The 21,971-nt window shown below is 34.1% G+C and overlaps 3 protein-coding genes across 5 annotated transcripts in view; 1 reads left to right on the top strand and 2 right to left on the bottom strand.

Moving 5' to 3' along the window:
- LOC126376634 (phospholipase A1-like) overlaps nt 1-21,971 on the bottom strand; it is a 40,412-nt gene that overhangs the window by 17,104 nt on the left and 1,337 nt on the right. The window lies entirely within an intron of this gene.
- Nucleotides 677-3,795, bottom strand: LOC126376721 (uncharacterized). Of its 3 annotated transcripts, none has more exons than XM_050024278.1 (4): nt 3,691-3,795; nt 1,772-1,982; nt 1,504-1,626; nt 677-1,060 (listed from the first exon to the last, which is right to left on the bottom strand). In XM_050024278.1, coding segments are annotated over exons 2-4 (474 nt in total). In that variant the 5' UTR covers nt 1,774-1,982; nt 3,691-3,795; the 3' UTR covers nt 677-711. The 3 variants fall into 3 exon arrangements, with proteins under 3 accessions (XP_049880235.1, XP_049880236.1, XP_049880234.1); XM_050024279.1 differs by lacking the exon at nt 3,691-3,795 and adding an exon at nt 2,477-2,693; XM_050024277.1 differs by lacking the exon at nt 3,691-3,795 and adding an exon at nt 2,477-2,693 and having other exon boundaries at nt 1,772-2,103.
- Nucleotides 2,687-5,998, top strand: LOC126376833 (uncharacterized). Its single transcript, XM_050024383.1, has 5 exons — nt 2,687-2,758; nt 2,850-2,932; nt 3,025-3,095; nt 3,181-5,149; nt 5,974-5,998. The coding sequence occupies exons 4-5, from the start codon at nt 3,501-3,503 to the stop codon at nt 5,996-5,998; spliced, it is 1,674 nt and encodes a 557-aa protein (XP_049880340.1). The 5' UTR covers nt 2,687-2,758; nt 2,850-2,932; nt 3,025-3,095; nt 3,181-3,500.

The following is a 21,971-nucleotide window of genomic DNA, read 5'->3' on the forward strand; positions in this document are numbered from 1 at the left end:
TTTAGTAAAAAATATTTAATTGCTAAGCTAGAGTCCGAGTTAAAAGATTCCGTAGAATATGATTTTTAGTTTATTTTTCTTGTTTACCTTTCTTTTTTTATTTTCTTTTTTTTCATAGCTTGGTAGGTTATTGCAAGGAACGATAAGTTAATAGTAGTATATTATTGGGCATTCAGCCCCACCTATCGTTCGCTCTGCTCACGACCGTTCGCTGCGCTCACTTAGGTGGGTGGAATGCCCAATAATATAAAATAACACATTAATTACCCATCACAAGACAACACCAAGAACAAAATCAAGAATAACAACAAAAATAAAATGTGAAAGAAGTAAGTTATTGAAAAATGTTTTAACAAGTTTAAACAAGGTTCATGCTTTAATAATTCTATTTTGTATGTACTTACAATAGATGTTGTGAATACTGCCCACTGCAAGAGTATGTTTAACACAATGTAAACATGATAAAAGTGTAAGTAATCGTGATAAATAGAATTTTAACTTCGCTAAATCTTTGAATAAGAATCGAATCTGCGTTTGTAATCAAAGTGATCAAAGTAACTAATCAAAGTGATTCAATGTTAATTTGAAGTAAGTATCAGAAAATTTTTATTTACGAGTTTTGGTAGGTACGAGTGTGTAAGTATTGATGTTAGGCGTAATTAAAGAAAATAAGGTAGGTAAGGAGTAATGCTTTTATTTGTTCAATCGTGTTCAATCTACAAGTTTGTCAGAGTAAAATCGTGGTTCATCTTCAAAGTTTTTGTCAATTCGTGTAACTAGCTTCTGTAACAACTTCCACTCATCGCTGTCATCCGGAGTCTGCAGCTTGATTCGTAGAAGAGCCTTGCGCCAGACTTCTCTTGAATCAGTGTTGTTCACGTCGTTGGCATGGTATATCTTCAAGTCCACCACGTATTCGCCATCCAAGCTAGTTGTACGCCGCTCTGACCCGTTCGCCACCTTGTTCACGAAGTACGATACGATCCTCTTGTCGCTTCCTTCATTGCCGACCGTGCGCCCGTGACTTAGCCCGAAGATGTCGTGTGTCTTTGATTTCTTCCTGTAATAAAAAGAAAATATATTTTAGAGTTACAAAGTAATAAAAACCAACTTGCTGTCATATTTGATAATAAATATAAATAGTTAAAACATTGGTGAATGTATGGAATGTAGGGAATGTATACTTGTTCGAGAGATAACGATAACATAAATAAAAACAAAGTGATTCTTGTGATACGTCCCCACCGGGATTCGAACCCGGGGCCTCCGGATCGTGAGCCCAACGCTCAACCACTGGACCACGGAGGCCATAAATAGCAGGAACAGCAGGAGCCTTTAAACTGAGGGATACGGACCGTTCTCGAACGTAAAGTAATGAACCGGATCGTAAATTGACTCGACAGGGAATCGAACCCGTGACTTCTGTTGAAGAAATCAAGGTATCAAGCCAATGCACCACATGCTGAAAAAATATTAACATGTCACATGGTTAATTATACTCACTTTGTATTCTCCTGGTCAATCGACGAAATCGACGGAGGGGCTCGCGAACGCTTCATTTGGCGTGCAGCAGGAGTCTTCTTTGTAGATCCCTGCTTCGGAATAACTTCAAATTCTGAATCGGACCTGAAACAAAATAAATCAAATCAAATCAATGTAATGTACTGCACTGTAACTGTAGAAATTCTTTGGGTGATGTGTACTCCACACACTAATAGGTGAAGCAGAACTTCTAAGTTAAACCTCCAAAATTATGTGATGGAGAACTTACATAGTGCTCAGAAGTGGAACTTGTTTTAGCTTGAAGTGTTCACTTGCACAGCGCCGGGGCCGACTCAGGGCTGGTAAGCGGTGGCTGGTGTCGCTCAGGGCTCAACTCTCTTCACTGAGGAGCGGGGGTTACTCAACTCTTTTCGGCGAGGAGGTTCTTGATCTGCTTCTGATAATTTTTACCAAAGACTTCGCTGTTTTATACCCCAAAACTAAAATTAAGCAAAAATGTTACATCGTAATTTAAAAAGCCTTAAAGCCTATTTAATTCGTTGACATACGTCCTTTTCTAAAATATTTCATTTGGGATACCATGTTACAGCTCACGAAAACCTGCAACGTAAATTGAATAAAGCACTGAAAACCATTTAACATGAACTCTACCTATTATAAAAACTGCAAGCAAAAGCAACCTAATTCAGTTACTGGTCGACCCACACGAGCGTTCGTGCTATACGTTAGAAAAACGATATGGTTCGCGGTCTGAGCGCCGCGTTTCCGTCAAATGTACGTTCGCGGAGTGCAAACGTTCACGAAACGCCCGTGTGAGGTTGACTTAATGATGAGCATTGACAAAAAATATTTAAAGTCATCTTTTTTCGATGAACAAATAGCTCACGGAATATTGCAACATCAATTCAAAAAAGCAATACCAGCATACCTACTTAATACGTAATACTTTTAATTACACGTGTCTAATACTTACTCAGAATTAGGTACCATACATATTTCGTCCGTTGAAGCCCTCGTACGTTTGAACCTCAAGATATATTTCAGAATTACTGTGATTTACCAAAAAGGTGAGTTTGAATTAAAATAAGTTTACCTAAGTACTGTAATTCAGTTATTTTTTTCATAAATCAATAATTATGAACTTATGAGCTAATAACTTTAAATTTCTTACAGCCTACTTATTAAAAATTAAGTAGAAGATCCACGATCTGCACCGATACACAGAGGAAGGTATTTCAACAACTTACAACAAAAAGTGAGTAAGAACAAAATTATACTTAAGTAAATACTTATTTAAACTATAAAAAAATGGTTAGTGAACTAATAAAATTACGAAATATTTACAGGTCAAAAAGGGAATCGCTCTCTTGCTGCGATTCATGAGTGAAAATTCAAGAAAGTACTATTAAAGTCAACGATCACTCTCGAGGTAAGAGTGCACAATATTTATTTTCATACGCACCTAATCTAGCTCAAAAAACCGGTAAACGATGAAGATATTGATTTAATTCTAACTTTCAGATACGAGGTGACTACCATTCTTTATCGACTTGAAGCTAGCCAGATGACGAGTTGATGTAGACCCTTAAATGGTAAGTCTGAATAGTGTCATAATTAAAGTTAGTTTAGGTTATCGGCATTTGCCTATTTATTAATATATAAATGCATGTTTCACAGATTATACTCGGGTTGAACTTATAATCATCTTTAAGGACTCTCCACATCGACGCTACTCGCGCAGTCAAAGAGCTCCTGATTTCCTGCTTCAAATAATTGTATGTAACTACTTTTAATTTATCTCTCTCTCTGTCTGATTAAGAGAAAGCCTGTGCCCAGCAGTTTATGTTAAGTTATAATATTAATTAGTATTTAGATCGCCTTATAGTCTATAGGTTTTACTCAATTCGTCTCATAATTAAAACAATATCACAAAAGTGTCTTTATAGATTTTGGTAGGAAGGTTCTTTTTTTTTGAACCATTTTCGATTTTATTTAAAATGGGTTACTGCTCTGTGTGTAATGTTAATGTTAATGGAAGACAGTGGACTGGACATTTCCGTAGCAGTAAGCACAAAAATAATTGTACTGCTCCGCTTTATGATAACGTAGAGATCATAACATCCGCTTTTAAAGGACGTATAGTAAGTTATCGAATTATTGCATCTAATGAAGAAGCAAAAAACTTACCTTCTTTATTTTTAAACAACATTCGTAAACAAATTAGATCTCTTGTAAATCACGCCTTACAAGTCCACACTTCTGTTAAAATTAACTTCGAATTTTTTTTATCTTTTCTTTTGCCTAAAACTGACGTACAAGAAGTAAAGTCGTTTGCTACAAAGAACTTTACAATTCACTTAAATTTTGACTTTGATAATCTTTATAACGAAGTTGTTTCTTTTCTGTTGAATAAAGTAGGGGAATTTGAAGAAAGAGACAGTGGTTGGACATTTTTAAGCAATTCACACCTTGAAATAAATATAAATAAATATCAGCCTTTAAGCGGTTCCAGCTTTATCTCATTGCCTAAATATATAAGAAACAAAAAAGCATGCCTCAATATACAAAACAAGGATGACTTTTGTTTCTTATGGTGTGTAACCGCTGCTCTGTATCCTTCAAAAAAGCACCCAGAGCGGGTATCATCGTATCCCCATTTTCAACAAGTACTAAACATTAAAGACTTAAATTTTCCGATCACTTTCTCAGATATTTCTATATTTGAAAAAAATAACCCTAGTTTGAGTATTTTTGTTTATGGATTAAAAAATGGTAAAGAAATAACAGGTCCGTTATACAAATCAGAGTCGACCATAAAGAACGATAAACGTAAAGTTGTACATCTTTTGTTCCTAGAAAACGATACATCATCTCATTTTTGTCTAATCAAAGACTTGACTCGTCTTGTTAGAAACCAAATTACTAAACATCACGAAAAAGTTTATTACTGTGAAAACTGTTTGTTATTTTTCCACTCAGTTGAACGCATCAATAGTCATTTATGCGAAGGAACTGTTACTGTTTTACCAGAAGAGGGTTCATTTATTACATTTAAAAACTACAACAGAAAACAAGACATTCCGTTTGTTATCTATGCCGATTTCGAAACAATTCTACGACCTATTCAAGACAATGACTGTGATACTGCTAACACAACAAAATTGCAATGTCACGTGCCCGCGGCGTTTGCGTATAATATTGTGTCTTCCATTGATCCTAATTTTAACCAATTTAGAATTTATCGTGGTAGAGATTGTGTTAATAAATTCATAAATATGCTTTTGGATGATGCTAAGGAAATTAATACTTTATTGAATACGAATCGAGGAATGAAATTTACTGAAAGTGATGCTCGTGATTTCGAAAAATCTTTATATTGCCACATTTGTAATAATTTTTTATGGGGGAAAAAAGTTAGAGATCATTGTCATATTACTGGAAAGTATCGCGGAGCAGCCCATCGTCATTGTAATTTACAATTTAAAGTTCCTAAATGTATCCCGATCTTTTTCCATAATTTATCTGGCTACGATTGTCATTTATTTATCAAGCAGTTAGGAGAGGTTCCTGGAAAAATAACAATAATACCTAAAACGAAGGAAAAGTACACCTCGTTTTCTAAATTTGTTCCTATCAACGAAAAAGAGTACATACATTTACGTTTCGTAGATTCTTTTAATTTCTTAGGAACGAGTTTAGACAAACTAACCAAAACAATGAAAACTGAGGATTTTGTTTATCTTCGGCGTCATTTTCCTGAAGAGGAAAAATTCAAATTATTGACTCGTAAGGGAGTGTATCCGTATGATTATATGTCAAGTTGGGATAATTACGAAGAAACCGCACTGCCATCGAAGTCTTGTTTTTTTAATTCATTAAATAATGATCCAATTTCCGATGATGATTACAATCACGCGATGTCTGTATGGTCGCGATTTAGTTTGACTAGTTTAGGAGAGTATACTGACTTGTATCTCAAATCGGATGTTCTTCTGTTAACTGATATATTTCAGAATTTCCGTAAGACCTGTAAGCGACATTACACTCTCGACCCTGCCTTTTACATCTCAGCGCCAAGCCTATCGTTTGACGCTATGTTATTAATAACAGGAATCAAACTTGAACTTATATCTGACATAGAAATTACCCGAATGATTCAAGACGGAATTCGAGGTGGATTATGTATGTGTTCGCATCGCTATGCTAAAGCTAACAATAAATATATTAATGAATACGATGAATCACAACCCGAGTCTTATATCGTTTATGTGGATTGTAATAATCTTTATGGTTTCAGTATGTGTCAATATTTACCATACGCGAATTTCAGGTTTTTGCTTGAAAGCGAATTAAATGATTTTAACGTTTCAAGTATACCCGACAACAATGCCTGGGGTTACATACTTGAAGTAGATCTGTTATATCCTGACCATTTACATCAATACCACAACGATCTTCCATTTTGTGCAGAAAAGTGCATTCCTCCTGGTGGTAAAACTAAAAAACTCGTTCCAAACTTATATAATAAATACAAATATGTGATTCATTACGTACACCTAAAAAAGTGTATAGAGCATGGTTTAATATTACGTAAAATCCATCGAGTTATTACCTTTAGACAGAGCGCATACTTAAAACAATATATTGATTTAAATACCGAGTTACGCAAAAAAGCAACAAGCGTATTTGAGCAGGACCTATTTAAATTATTTAATAATAGTACATTTGGAAAAACGTTAGAAAATACCGAAAATAGAGTGAATGTCCAATTAGTTAATAGGTGGAAGGATGAAAACAATATAACAAAAAAGTCTACCCAAGCGGAGCGATTGATAGCTAGTCCTTATTTTCATAGTGTTTCAGTGTTCACGGAGAACTTAGTTGCTATACAAATGAAGCCCGACCAGATTGTTTTAGATAAACCAATATACATAGGGTTTACAGTGTTAGAGTTATCAAAATCCCATATGTTTCACTTTCACTATAATGTCATCAAGCCCTTTTATAAAGATAGAGTACAATTGTGCTATATGGATACCGACTCGTTTTTGTATTTAATACATACAAAAGATTTTTATCTGGACATAAAAAGTACTTTTCATAGTTATTTCGATACAAGTAATTACGACGAGCAAAACCAATGGTGCCTTCCTATTAAAAACAAAAAAGTTCCTGGTCTTTTTAAAGATGAGATGGGAGGAAAGATTATTACTGACTTTGTCGGTTTACGCTCAAAACTTTATTGCGTGAAAAATTGTGATCAAGTTATCAAAAAGGCTAAAGGCGTAAAGTCCTCAGTAGTACGTGACTTAACCATTACAGACTATGAAAAAGTTCTCTTTGATAATGAAATAATTAAAAGAAAAAATATTTTGTTCAAGTCGATAAAACATCAAATATTCACACAAAGCGTAAATAAAGTTGCATTATCTAACAGCGATGACAAACGATCGATATGTACCGATAAAATTAGAACCCGAGCTTGGGGAAACGCTTTAACTTTTAAAAACCTAGATTATGAGTAAAACCTAAAGACCATCTCAAATAATCATAAGTAGTAATATAATAAATTACTTACTTAATATTAACTTAAATTTGTATAAAATTTTATTTCCTAACATAGTTTAAGTTTACTAACAAAATTTACTATACTTATTTAATGTTTTATAAGTACTTTCTGTGATTAAATTTGTTACTTATACAATAAAATATTATATTCAATATGAATGTTTTTTTATTTTATCATAAGAAATTTTACCTCCTTACCTATGAAAGTTGTCTCAAGGATACGAGTAATCTCATGACTAAGTTTCACGAGTGACAGGCAACTAGTGTCTCTGCCTACTCTATTAGGGATTACGAGCGTGATCGTGAGTTTATGGTTGTTGATTACTTGACCTACATTGATGTCATCATTCATCAAGTCAGCGAATTTATAAGAATGTAGCAACTGCTAGCACCAGTGATGTGCCGTTCTCGGGAATGTTCCCAAAGTGGGAATGTTTCCGTTGCAAAAACTTTTTAGTAGTAAAATACTGGCTGTTTTTCTTTTTCAAATTGTTCTTTTTTGTGCTCTATAATGTTATCTGCGTAAAGGTTAGGTAATAAAGCTCTTTTTATCATAAATTTTCCGACTTTTACTGCTGGGTACATTCCCTAAGTGGGAAAATTCTCGGGAACGACACATCACTGGTAAGCACAATACGTCATTCTAGCAAATTTTGCAAAAATCGTGCATTTTGTGTATTTTGCATTTTATTTGCAATCTACACTTTAATACCTTCAAGGTGCGTCATTCAATTTTAAAACTCGAAGAGGTTAGACACGACACGAGTGCATCTACTTGGTAAGTCAATATTATTATTTTATTTTTTATTATATTACTTGTATTTTTTATGTATTGTGACGTTAATTCTAAATTATAAGCCTGCAGACCCTGTAAAAACGGAATAACGCTAGGAAGATATACGTACAGATAGTTCTAAATTGTGTTTATTTTAGAAAAACTTTATTTTCTTTTTTATTAATATGTTTCTTATCTTATGTTTTTGTTTAACAGATCAACATGACGACGTCATCTGAAGACATCACCTACATGTTCGAACAACATGCGCAAGACCCGCTGGCAAACTTTGATGAAGATTATCCAGAGTTGGCCAGACTCCATCGCGAACCAAAGAAGAGGAAGCCGGCCAAGCGAAATGTTAGCGTGCAGTGCGTCTCAAAAAAAATACGTCATAAGGACACATCATCTTTCGTGCTACAAAACCACCACACCCCGGGCGCTCGACTAATTAGAGTCCAAGTTGTCGATCTAGAGAACAGTCCTCAAGTTACTTATGACAACGGGGACCCTGAGGAAAACATTTTAATGAGCGCCCAGTACGTAGTACATAAGGATTCCTATGATGAAGTGTTAACGCAGACAGAAGCACTTATCGCAAACATATCAAAAAAGTTGTGTAACTATAATTTCTAGTGCAATAAATATTTTATATACTTATATTCTGGTGTTTTATTTAATTTTCTTCTAAAGCAATTTATTAAAGGTAAAAATAAAACTATTTTTTCATTCATTACACAATAAATTTATTATTTTCTATACACCATTTTTTAATACACAATACATTTTTCAAAGCACATGATTTTGAATGGTTTATACAGTTATAATTTTTTTCATTTTTCGTATATTTATCACACAATTTAGAAAGGTTAGGACATTCTTTTTCACTCAAATCGGTCACTTCGCAATTAGAGCCTAATTCTTTTATCCACTTTACTTTTTCTAATCCTTTAGTAAGAATGTTTTTATTTGCTAAATAAGGCTGTATAATACGTTTGAATTCTCGATGATCTATAAATCCTTCACTCCAATATATTTTACGATTTTTTTCGAGCCATGTAACTTGTTTTTTTTCTTCCCTTGTTAGAGTATTATACGAGTATGGAGGTTTAATCAAAAAAGTTTGCGTATAATCACTGGTTGCTATAGCGAGCTCCTTTATTATGAAGTTATTTCTAAGATCCTTAAAACCTTGAACATCAACGATTATTGTTTGCGAATTCATGATATTTTTTTAACCACCCCACAGAGCGGTTTATATTCGACTATGCAATCGTTCAAAATTAAGCAATATGCCGAAGTTAGATCTGGTATTTCGGTATTGGTTTCTATTTCAACTCGCACATTTACTACAGGTCCAGACTTCAAATTATCAACCTGTCTCGAACAATCTATCACAAATAACGGAGCTATTTCTTTAAATTCTTTTGCACTTAATAATGGTTCTGTTCGGCGTCCATAATAAGACTGTTGAAACCTCGCGTATTGTTCGTATAATAAAGCTATATTATTGTTTGAAAAATTGACATTTAAATTTTCATAAGGGAAATAAGTAGAATTTAGGTATACTTTAACATCACGTAAATTACAATGGTCGAATCGAGACATGTCTGCGTCACCATTATTTTTTCTATTAGTTTGCAAACCAATTATGACGTATCTAGGTTTTTCGATTTGTGATGAAGTTTTAATTGACCACGTATGTTTTGTAGTTTTTGGTAAAGTAGGATATTCATAAAGGTCCCAATTTCTAAAAGCTAATTGGACTGGTCTATCCCTTTCTAAATGTTTCAATAAATTTATTTTTTCTTTATCGGAAACTTTCACGTGTGGCACACGCCATACTATTTTATTTATCTGAATATCGTTAACAATCTCTCCAGTATTTAATTTTAATGCATTAAGATTAGTATTACTACGTAACAAAATAAGTTCATGTCTGCAATTAATGATAATTTTCTTATAGTCCTCTGCAAAACCTAGTATATTACAGAGAGGAATAGAAGCAGAAAAAATACCTGAATTTATATTTTTTGTGCCATTAATATCCCACCCCCACACTTTAGACATTTTTGATTCACACTCATTCATAGATAATAAAGATTTTATAGTAGTGGTTACGCCAGCATTTTTTATTCTATCTATTTCGATACCATTCAGTTCATATCGAATATCTTGAAAAAAGTAAAGTAATGGATTGTTTGTAAACTGAACAGACGAAGCTATTTCTTTCGAATCTCTCTTGCCGACGAGCACTTTTCCTTCTAGATATAGAGTGCTGGCTGATGGTAAAACATATAAATCTTGCTGGTTGATCGGGATGCGTATTTCATCGTTCCTGTTGAAACTTGTCACATACGGTTTATAAGAATGAAATTCAATACCGTCAATGCTGTTGTCGTAAGTAGGTGTAGATGATATATCTAAAATATTCATTTTTTCAACCCAATTTGTTTGAGGAAATTTATATTTTCAGCAGATAAATTATTACACTTCTTAGATGTTCTTTTGTTGATGCCTCGAGAATAACTGGTATTTTTAATTGAAGGAGTCGTCATTTTATTATAGATTATCATGTTTTCTTTAGATGGAAATATAGTTGTACTTCTTCCCCACGTAAATTAATTAAATTGTTGTATGCGTCTAATAATCTTATGTGAATACAACTTATATTACTTTGATTTACTGGAAAGTAAATTATTTTTGTAGGGCTTTCTATAATTCTGTAACCAGGTGGTGCGTTAGGAGCAAATTCATAAATAATATGGCTTGGTTTTCCGTTTATAAATGATCCGCTCACTATATCACATTCAACCCTCACCACAGTCGTTGGTAAAATGTTAACGGGAAGGTGAGACGTGTGTAATATATTTCCCTCTAGAACCTGATTAGAAAATCCCAATAAATGGCCTAAAGAATCATGTTTTTCAAAATTAATATCTTTAGAACAAAATAACGATGTTGTCATTGTATTATTGTTGCATGACAGATTGAATGGTACGTCAATTTTGGTTCTTATATAATCATTTATATCTTGAAGTTCATAGGTACCTTCAGGTATTTCGATGACTTTGTTTTCACCGTAGTATAATTTATTGTTTCTTTTATCAATATTTGGAATAGAATTAAATGTTGCTAAATACAATAGTGCACATTCGTACTCGCCTTCTAATTGTAAAGTTGGTGTATAATATGTAGATAGAAGAGCGGAGTTCCCAGTTATTGATAGTGTAAAAGACATGGTGCAAATGATAAAATAAAAAAATGTTTCCTTACTTTATACATAATTTATTTAAACCAAAAGTTAATTAAGAATTCTAAACACAAATGACCACATTTAACAGAATTGAATTCTTGAAACCTTGTATAGTTATAAAATAATTCACAGTTCTGAACATAGTATAAAAATTCCAACGGGGGTTTTAAATCCCCATAACTATCAAAGTATTCGCAATAATTATTTACTTTGACATAAGCTACCCAATGTGTACCGTTATTTTCAGAGTTATCCAAATTTATAATACCACATTCAATAAGATTAGATTTTGTAGGTAATTGATCTTTCATATACACACCTCGAAAATAAGGTATATGTATGGCGAGTTTTAGAATATCCACATTACTAAGTGCACGATTAGGTAGCTTACTAATTAGTTTTTTGCATGATTAATGTATAATCCATTGCCTTTTTTGTACGGCTTAACAAATAAACCTTTCCCTATTTTTCTCATTTCCATTGCCCTATTGTGACGTTCCGTTTCTCGTAAACTCTGTTGGCTAGCTTTGTATTCATTAAGAGTTTTAGCAATACCCGCTGCACCCCCGGCTAAAGTGCCTAGTGCCGATAATCCAGCAAAAATTGGAACTAGTGGTAAAATTCCTCCTGTCTTCGGCAAAGGCAAAACGCGAGGCACTCTAATTTTATGATTTTTAGAGACAAGTTTCTTCGCAGCGAGATAAGCACATCTAATCATAGTCTTGTTATCTTTTGGGTTACTGTTTTTTACGTGTTTACGAATCTTGGAAACCAGAGAACCAAATTTTTTTAATCCACTTCCAGTTTTTAATTTAGCCTTCATAACTTTGCTAACCAACCATGAAGCAAGTTTTTCACCTTTGCTTGATTTTTTTGATTTCAGTTGATGTTTAGCCATGTTAAGTAATTGTAAATCTGCCTTATGTCGATTTTTCAAATCAGAATATTTTGAATATGATATGTCGTGAGCCTTACAAGCTTCGTCTAATCCGTTTACTCCTTTATCACCACGCAGTAAACGTTTTTCTAACTTGGTTCCTGGACCGCAGTAATTATATCCAGGTAAATGTAACTCGAACGGTAAATTGTTGAGAAGTCCACTGCCTTGCATTGCTTGTTTTATAATGTTATGGATTTAAATTGAAAATCATATTTATATAAAGTGATTTATTGCACAATAGCCTTATTGTTAATCCAGCTATTATAACTATCACTAAGTCCTAACCATTTTACATACAATTTATTACCTTGTTTCTTAATTACTTTTTCTATAAGATACACATCAGGGTAACATGTTTTCTGAAGTTCTTGTTGATAAAAAGCCCCAGATATTGGTATTTCTCTTTGGTCTTCAACTAAATATGTTACAGGGACAGTTTTATTCACTTTTCTTATCTTAAATATTTCAGTAGACCAATTAGGAGTGTATCCCTTATGAAAGCTACTTTTATATTTGCTTATACGTACGTAATCACCAATTTTAAATTTATTCTTAGTTAACGAAGACAGTTTATTTAGCTTAGACTGAATATTTTCTTTCACCATAGCTGCATTATTACGATTAACTTCAACTGGTTTATATTTAGTAGTACGATGCTTTGTATTGTTGTATGTTTTCACTACAACGTTTAATGATTTGTCAATCCAATTATAACTTCCATTTAAACTAAATAATTTGTAAAGATTATTTTTTAAAGTTTTAATTAATCTCTCCACAATTGATGCCTTTTTGATTGAAAACGAAGAGTAATGGTTGATATCCAAACTTTGCATTAAATTTGAAAACTTGTCATTGTAAAACTCTGTACCCATATCAGTTTGCAAATTACAAGGGGTTCTCTTACTTTTTTCCAATACTTCTTGAAAAGCGTTTGTAACATCTAATTTATTTTTAGTTTTCAGTGGCACTACCCAAGCATATTTAGAAAAACAGTCAATCACGACCAAAATAAAGCTAAACCCTTTATTATAGGGTTTTATGTTTTTAAAGTCTATCAAATCTGCTTGCCATAAGTCGTCTATTCCTTTTAGAATAACGGAGCGACGTATGAAGTTTTTTCGAGCTGTCTTATGAATTTCATTCACTATTTGTTGTTTTATCATGTTGAGTAGATTTATTTAACTTAGGTGTATCAAGGTTTTGCAACTTCTGATCTATATATGCAATAATCGTTGCTTTTAAACGATTTATTGCTAGTTGCATTTCAAATATATTTTCTTTCTTGTTTTGTTGAATATAACTTTTTATTTCTTCTTTTGTATAAAAATTACGAATTGTTTGATCCACATATTCTTTATTGACTACATCGTCTGCTTCAATAGGTATCACCACACCTCTTAATCTTTGCGAATGTAAATTAAACTCACCGTTATCTGTTCTTGTAATAGTTTTAGTTAAATCATATAATTCAGGCAGCCGCATTCTTTTATGAACGTGATGTCCGAATTTATCAATATTCATGGTTTTGAAACAGGTGTGGTTCTTTTAATTATTAAGTTACGAATGAAACTATAAATATTTTGTGAAGTATTTTATTAGTTTATAATACCACTTTCTTTGAGTTCTTCTATAATAGAAATTATTTCATTATCTAAACCTGTATTGCCGGCCTCTTGAGAAGCAATCAACAACTTTAATCTTTCAACCAATTCGTTAGGATCATTCCAATACACGTAATCTACGTTTTTATTCCACTTCTTCATTACTGACAAGCCCTTTCCTTTTGGCATTGGACTAAGGTTTGGGGTTGTATTGTTAGGTAACTTGAAAAGAGGTTGTATAATTTGTAGATACTTTCTACCTTTATTGCCGTTTATCGGTTTTTTAGGATCGTAATCGCGCCTGTGAGCATTGGAAATCAAAAGCAGTGACTTATATATTTTTTTATCGTCTTCTGTAACCGAAGACAAATCTGGATTTTTTTTATATAATAGTTCAATTAATCCTGGAGTAGTAGTATATCGGTTTCCATCTATTTTAATGATCTTGTCTCCTATAGTGATTGGAATTGTACCAAGCATCAATTTTCCTCGTTCATTCCTCACACCATATGGAACATTTGTAAAATCTTCAGGCGTTAATGACCATGAAGACAAATTGTCTTCTGTATCATCGTTCCATTCAACTGTTTTGAACGAGTCGCTACTATTTTCTAGATCAATACTATGATTATCACTATCATTACTTCTTTCATTGTAGTCCTTATCACTGGCACTATTATTGTTTTCATAGTCATCTTCATTAACGTTTTCACAACTTGCAGTATACGGTTGCGTGATAGTATCTTCATAATTCGGCTTTTCTGTTTTGCGAATCCCATTTTCTGTCAATTTATGGGAGCGTTTATTGGCAATTTTATTTAATGGATTTATTATAGGTCTGAATACAGATTTCAAAGCTTCTTCATTTTCGGTTTCAATGTTTCGCAACTTCTTAACCTTTTTTTTAACAGCTTCTGCTGCATTAACTATTTGGCGTTTTAAACAAGCTTCCATTATTAAAATAAGTTTGTGCTTCTGCTAAATCTTTAGGCAAAATAACGCGATTTACTAAGTAACATCGCATTATATATCAGAAAAATGATATAATCAATTAAAAAATACGAAACTGTCAAATTTATTTCTATAACATCCTTCATTTTTCTGACAATCTTTATTGATCACCAAATAACTATATGGTTCACTCCATATTTTAGAACACATTTCACGGAACTCATTCCAGGACATATCTGTGTTAACGTGTTCATCAAAACGTGTTTCATATTTATTTCATCTTGCTTAAACAAAATAATCAAATTAGCATTGTCTCGTACTAGTTGTTTTGGAACCTTACTGTAAGTTTGATTTAAATAAAACGAATCTATGTTTCGATGCCTACCCATCGCAAAATAATCTCGCATGTTATTCTGATTTTCACACGCTACGTCATCAAATATAATTATTGAATTTGGTTTAGCATCCTGGGGGCTGAGAACTTCTTCACTATCCTTATATTTTGAAAATGAGACACTGGGCACCATGTCTAGGACTTTTTCCAAAAATATGTATTTAGGTTGATCTAATGTTTTTGAATACACGTAAACATTTTTAAAATGCAACCCATCCTTATGCAAAAGAAGACCAATAACAAGATTTGTTTTTCCGCAATTAGAAGGTCCGCATACTATACACCTGATTGTATTAGGTAATAGTTTACCATGACGGATATTTTTGTTTTGCGTGTTTAAACAAAAAGTGTCAATTTGCAACGAATCCGGTTGTTTAATAAACTTCATAGTCGCAATGAATGTCACCTGATATAGCTAAAATTATAATGATTAAAAGAGTCGTATAATTTACCTTATATACACATTACGATGTTGATCTTATATTATTGGGCATTCCACCCACCTAAGTGAGCGCAGCGAACGGTCGTGAGCAGAGCGAACGATAGGTGGGGCAGAATGCCCAATAATATACTACTGTTAATTATTTCTCTTTTTCTTCAATAAAATTTTGAAAACATAAAACATAACTGTTGATACCTTGTAAAATGTAACACCCATTATACACAATTAGACAAATTAACGATTATCTTATCTTATCTTATCTTAACGTCTGTGATAATAATTATGCTCTGAAAATAAACAAATAAAAAGGAAAAAAATATATTATTTCGTGGCATCTTGGTAATGGGCCGCAGCATTAGTTAAGCGCCATCTAACGAGTTATTGAGAACCATTCTTATTTTTTATTATTTTTTAATTCTAAAAAGAAACTCTCCCATTGGGAATGAGGGACTTTCCAGGCTACGTTCCTTAAAAACAATATAGATGGCGCTGTACAGATTTTACTTCGTATAACCTTCTAATTTCATGGATAACAGACACATTCATCGTTTATCTTTGTATTTTGGTAAATGATGACCCTTTTTATTTTACACATGGGACCTATAACGCTCTGCGTATCCAGTACAATAATGTATTTAGGGCTCTGTTTAGGCTCCCTCGTTACTGCAGCGCCTCAGGCATGTTTGCCGATGCTGGAGTCGACGACTTTTACGCGGTAATTCGCAAAAAAGTTGGCTCATTAGTACGAAGAGTGCGAGGGAGCACGAACAGCGTCCTTAGGATGGTGGGAGACCGGATGGACTCCGCGCTGCTGGGCCGGTTCACCGAGCTGCACGTGTTGCGCCCGAGCGCACGGTGAGGTTGCCCATCTGCTTATTATTATTATATTATCTACATTACTTGTTACTAACATAGCATGTAAGTTAGTCATACTAACATATCTATGGACTGTAGTCTGAAAATAAATGTTTTTTTTTATTACATTGTGAAAATAGATACAGCGCCATCTTTATTATTTTTGGGGAACGTAGCCTGGAAAAGTAGCGTGCTAATCTTTGCCAATCACTGCAATAAACGTAATATTACCCTGAGATACGACTGTTTTACTTCAACACCTGGATAGCCACCCCCATAAAATTATATTATGAATCTGTATATTCATTGTACCCCCCATCATTCAACATCATTCATTTCATTTCATTCATTCATTCTTTCTTTTTTTTTCATTCATTGTTCTCCCTATCCATCCATAGGGAAGGCCCGTGCCCCAGCAGTGGGGACGTTAATGGGCTGATGATGATATTCATTGTAAGTATTATAAAATGACAAAGGATCTCTAAAAACATGAAACAACAATACGAAAAACAAGTTCTGTATGTATTGTATTAACTTTACTTAACAAAATATTTTTGCGTAATATCAACGTACCTACTACGATATTTTTTCCATAACAATATGGCTTTTTTATTAAGTAAATTATTATTATCACAATCATATTTTATTTTGACAAGTTGATCTTATCAAATTATTTGTTACAGTAAGTAAGTAGTGTTTGAACGAAACAAAACATCAAAAATACAAATTCAAATATACTTGATTCTTTTTTCTTGCTAGGGCTGGTTATTTCTGTCAGAGAATTAGCCTGGCGATTTAGAGGGTTAATGCTGCCAGCCTGTTGGGCACCTTGTCTCGATGTGAGGAGGTGTTTTATTTAAATGATGTGTTTGTTTGGTTTTTAATTGTGCAATAAATGTTAAATGATTTTAAATACTTAATTGCAACAAAATAAAAGAAAATAATTACAAAAGAGACTTGACTAGGTACGTGGTAAATGGCGGCGTTATCGCTTAAAGTGATTTCTTCCAGACCACCTTAAAGCGAGGAGATATGTAAAAACTTAAAGATTGTAGAACCAATCTAAGTACAACTTAACAATAAATATATACATACATACATACATAAACTCACGCCTATTTCCCATCAATAAATAAATAGCGCGCGTATCGCACTTAAATGGCCAGTCCAACTTCTTTCTTTTTTTCCGTGGTAGTCATTCATTCTCCCTCGTATATTATTTACTAGCCTATGTCATGTGAATAAGGTATTCGTAAGTACACACTATTTCCTAAGTAAGTATACAATGTTTATAATTTTATTCGGAACCTTGAAAACTGTTGATCTGGTTAAGGTTAATGAATAGGTTAGTAAAGCATGAAGTTCTTGGAAGCTCCGATTTGGTAGTAAATAACTTGACAACCAGTTTGACCTATTATATGATGAGGTTGCCCTACGGAGGTCAATGCGTCCAAAATAAATTCACGGACGAAAATAAAAAATGAGATTTTATCGTGCTTTTAATATCGTCAGGTTTCTAGGGTCCCGCAACAAACACGAAATCCTTAGGGACTTCCACGAAGGCGCAATTCGATAGTGTGTGGATTTGTGATTTACGGGTAAGGTCGCCATTATTAGGTCACGTGTAGTAAGGTAACTTCACTTGCATAGCGTGTGGTAGACCTAGTCGCTCTCGGATTGGCTTATATAGTCATGAAAAAAAGTGCCTCCTAGACACTTTTTAAATCATTTGAAAAGATGGATGAGGCTTAAACAGTAGTGTAGGCAACGAAAAAAAATATACATTTGATCACTCCTTGACTCCCGATGGGGACGATCATGATTAAAATCAACTTGAGAGACAGTGTTTTATTTGTTCAGACATTGTAGGCTTGAATCACCTGATTGTCCAAAAATTAAGATGATTCCGTGCAACGGAAGGCACGTTATGACGTTGGTCCCGGGCTACTAACTCTCCACCAATCCACAGTGCAGCAGCGTGGTGGAGTATGCTCCGTACCCTTCGGTTGATTGAGGGGAGGCCTGTGTCCAGCAATGGGACGTATAATAGTCTATCGCAGTGCAGAAGCGTGGTAGAGTATGCTCCGTACCCCCTCCGTTTCATTGAGGGGAGGCCTGTGTCCAGCACCTCCATTCTGGACGACTGGACCGACAGTGGGACGTATAATAGTCTATTCTTATTATGTATTACATTTAATAGACTATTCTTATTGTATAATTACATATTATGTTCATAGACGTAACTCATTATATCATGGACACTGTTTGTCGTTTTGTAAAATGTATTTATTATCTAAGTTGACATTTATTTTATATTAAATCTGTCTTTTATGTGCCTATTTGTGCAGTTCTTATTTGTTTTATACTTAAATGTTTTATTGCTCTGTTTTTGTGCTATAAAGTATATTTGATTTGATTTGGTACGAATTAATCTTGCGGGATCTCGTCAATTTTTTCGGGATCAATCCCGAAGCACAATATGACGAAATCCCATTAGAGATTCACGGGATTGGGCGAATCTCCATGAGCTATACTTTTTGTATTGATTACGCTGATTTTCAAAGAAAACTTAATTATTTGGTTAGTAATATTGAAGAATAAAGGTTTTTGTTTTCACTATCACAAACAAGCAGTTTTCTTCGGTTTCAGCCATCCTAACTTTACATTTTTTTATGAACTAGACGAGAACCCCAAAAATTTCGGGATCTCGCGGAGTTGATATTTCCAATCCCGTGGGATCTCGAATTTGCGGTATCGAGTCGGGATTGCATTCCCTAGGTACGCTTAAGTAAGCGGTCCTTGGAATATAAACGAAATAAATAAGTGCCAGAGAAATGAGAAAACTAGAAAACTTTTACTTTTAGGCTGCGTTTCCATTGACGCGGAGCTGTGCGGAGATGAGCGGAGATCTGCAGGAATCAACCAATCACCGTGAGGGAGAGAGTGACAGAGCGTCTTCGTTTTTCGCTCTCTCGAACGCTGTGATTGGTCAATCCGCACATCTCCGCTCCTCTCCGCCCAGCTCCGCGTCAATGGAAACGCAGCCCTATAAAAATCTTATTTAGCATTTTTGTGATAGCTACGAGTTATGAATGTGAAGGAAGCAAGAGAAGTGTGTCAGAATCGAAGCAATGGAATTCCATATAGTCTGCTTACCCTGGTGGGAAATACGCGTGAGTTCATGTATGTACGAGTACGGAACCATATCGAAAGCGCGTACGATACGTTCTTGACTTGTTTTTGTTCAAATAAAAACGTTAAGTCTTATATTTTATATTCTGTGATGCAATTTATAAAACCCGGAAATATACGTAGAAGAAATATTGTATCACGGGTTCGAATCCCGATTCGGGGTCTAAACCACTGAACATAGACTATATTCAAGTAAAAATCGGTCTCTGTGATCCAGTGGTTGAGAGTTGGTCTCACGATCCGGTTGTCCCGGGTTCCAATCCCGCTGTGGACATATCACAAAAATCACTTTGTGATCCTTAGTTTGGCCAGGAAATTACAAGCTGATCACCTGATTGTCCGACAGTAAGATGATCCGTGCTCCTGAAGGCACGTTAAGCCGTTGGTCCTGGTTACTACTTACTGATGTAGGTAAGTATGTGGTCGTTACATGAGTCATGTCAGGGGCCTTTGGCGGGTCAATATTAACCCTGAGGGTTGATGAGGTTGGTATCCTCATAACCCACACGATAAGAAGAAGTAAAAATCAATTTCCGGCTAATTTACAATAAGTCACGTCAAATAAAAAAAAAGAAGGAAAAGTTGGTAGTCTCAATTTTTCCTGGATTAAAAGAAATCGACATAATGTTGTAGTATTTATTTTATATTTTTCAAAAGAAATGTAATTTTTTTCTTACAAAATATTTTGCCAACTAATGAGGGACTTTCCAGGCTACTTTCCCCAAAAAACAAAAAAACAAATATAGTTGGCGCTGTACCTTCTACTCTTCGCTGTGCCAACTAATAGTTATTTTTTATTATTTTTTAATTCTAAAAAAAAAACTCCCATTGGGAATGAGGGACTTTCCAGGCTACGTTCCTTAAAAACAATATAGATGGCACAACAGCCTCCGTGGTCTAGTGGTTAGAGCGTTAGGCTCACGATCTGGAGGTCCGGGTTCGATTCCCGATGGGGACATTGTCGAAATCACTTTGTGAGACTGTCCTTTGTTTGGTAAGGACTTTTCAGGCTTGAATCACCTGATTGTCCGAAAAAGTAAGATGATTCCGTGCTTCGGAGGGCACGTTAAGCCGTCGGTCCCGGCTATTAGCCGTAAAAACACCTTCACCAACCCGCAGTGGAGCAGCGTGGTGGAGTATGCTCCATACCCCCTCCGGTTGATTGAGGGGAGGCCTGTGCCCAGCAGTGGGACGTATATAGGCAGTTTATGTAGATGGCGCTGTACAGTGTTACCTTCGTTTAACTTTCTAATTTCATGGATCTTCTTCTATCGTGTGGACTGTGAGTATTACCAACCTCATCGACCCATCGATCACCGATCTCATCGATTGGTCGATTTCATGGATAATTATTAACAGACGTTTATGCATTTTTCATCTTTGTTTTTGGGTGCCAACTATTTTTTTTTTGGACTTATGAGTGATATGATTTTTTAAAACGGCGCTTATTATATGTGTATTTCAATTTTCTCTATAATACGACATTATGTTGCTTAAAAATTAAAACTAATTAGTTACAGTTTAACTTTATTTACGGTTTAACTGATTAAATACGGTTTTCTATAATTACATCAAATGGTGTTCATAGTTACTGATAATATTATAAGTAAATTAAAAAAATATAAGTTTAAAAACTAAAACCCGACTATGGAAAAATACGCTCTAAAAAGTATGGAAACAAGAAAATATTTACTTGTATTATGTAGTACTTATATTTTTCAACATTTTATTTTTTTATTTTGCACTGTCTATCCAGCTACACTTTTCATTAAATTCATATCCTACACATAAAGGTTGCCTGGAAGAGATTGCTACCTTTGCAAAAAGGCCGCCTGTTGTACTACCAATTTAATTATAATACCTAATGTATTTTTAATGTGATTTAAGGGCAATAAAGAGTTTTTGTATTGTATTGTATATTTATTAGAATTTCTTTCAAATAGTGATGATTAGATGATAGCCGTGGTCGTATGCCGTGGTAAGCAAATTCTTAGGACTCTTAGGACAGATTGGCCCGTCTATACCAACGTCATAGATATGTCGTGGCTAGATCTTAGAGGTAGAATTGATCATTTCATGATGTGTTCGATCATTACATGAAATGGTCATATTTCATAAAATAGCCAGCTTAAGTTGACTATTCGTTGACACGTCAACGTTTAATGATATTGCAATTAACATTTGGCCATATCGTTAATGCAGTCGGTGTCCATGCTATGTGGTTTAATAAAAGACGAGTCGATTAATTTCTTAGGTTCAAAATTAATTAATTAATCGATATGTTTAATTGTACAATTACACCGATTCTTCAATTATAATATCAATCAATTTTTAAATATAGTTGCTCATATCGTTAAACGTTTTGTGTTCATTGATCTGGCCAAACTACATCATGATGTGGCCAACGAATGATGTTCTATTTCATGAAATATGACCATTTCATGAAATGGTCGAACATATCATGAAATGATCAATTCTAAGTTCTGGCCACGAC

Source organism: Pectinophora gossypiella, chromosome 21, assembly GCF_024362695.1.
Source record: "Pectinophora gossypiella chromosome 21, ilPecGoss1.1, whole genome shotgun sequence".
In the NCBI taxonomy this organism is placed as follows: domain Eukaryota; kingdom Metazoa; phylum Arthropoda; class Insecta; order Lepidoptera; family Gelechiidae; genus Pectinophora; species Pectinophora gossypiella.

What these genes read in the sequence shown, in the direction of transcription:
- LOC126376721 (XM_050024278.1), bottom strand. An exon ending in ATTGACCAGGAGAATACAAA is followed by an intron (nt 1,061 to 1,503) that starts GTGAGTATAATT and finishes TTTTTATTACAG; the next exon opens with GAAGAAATCAAAGACACACG.
- LOC126376833 (XM_050024383.1), top strand. Translation starts at nt 3,501, where the DNA reads ATGGGTTACTGCTCTGTGTGTAATGTTAATGTTAATGGAAGACAGTGG. An exon ending in GTTCCTATCAACGAAAAAGA is followed by an intron (nt 5,150 to 5,973) that starts GTACATACATTT and finishes CATTTTGTGCAG; the next exon opens with AAAAGTGCATTCCTCCTGGT.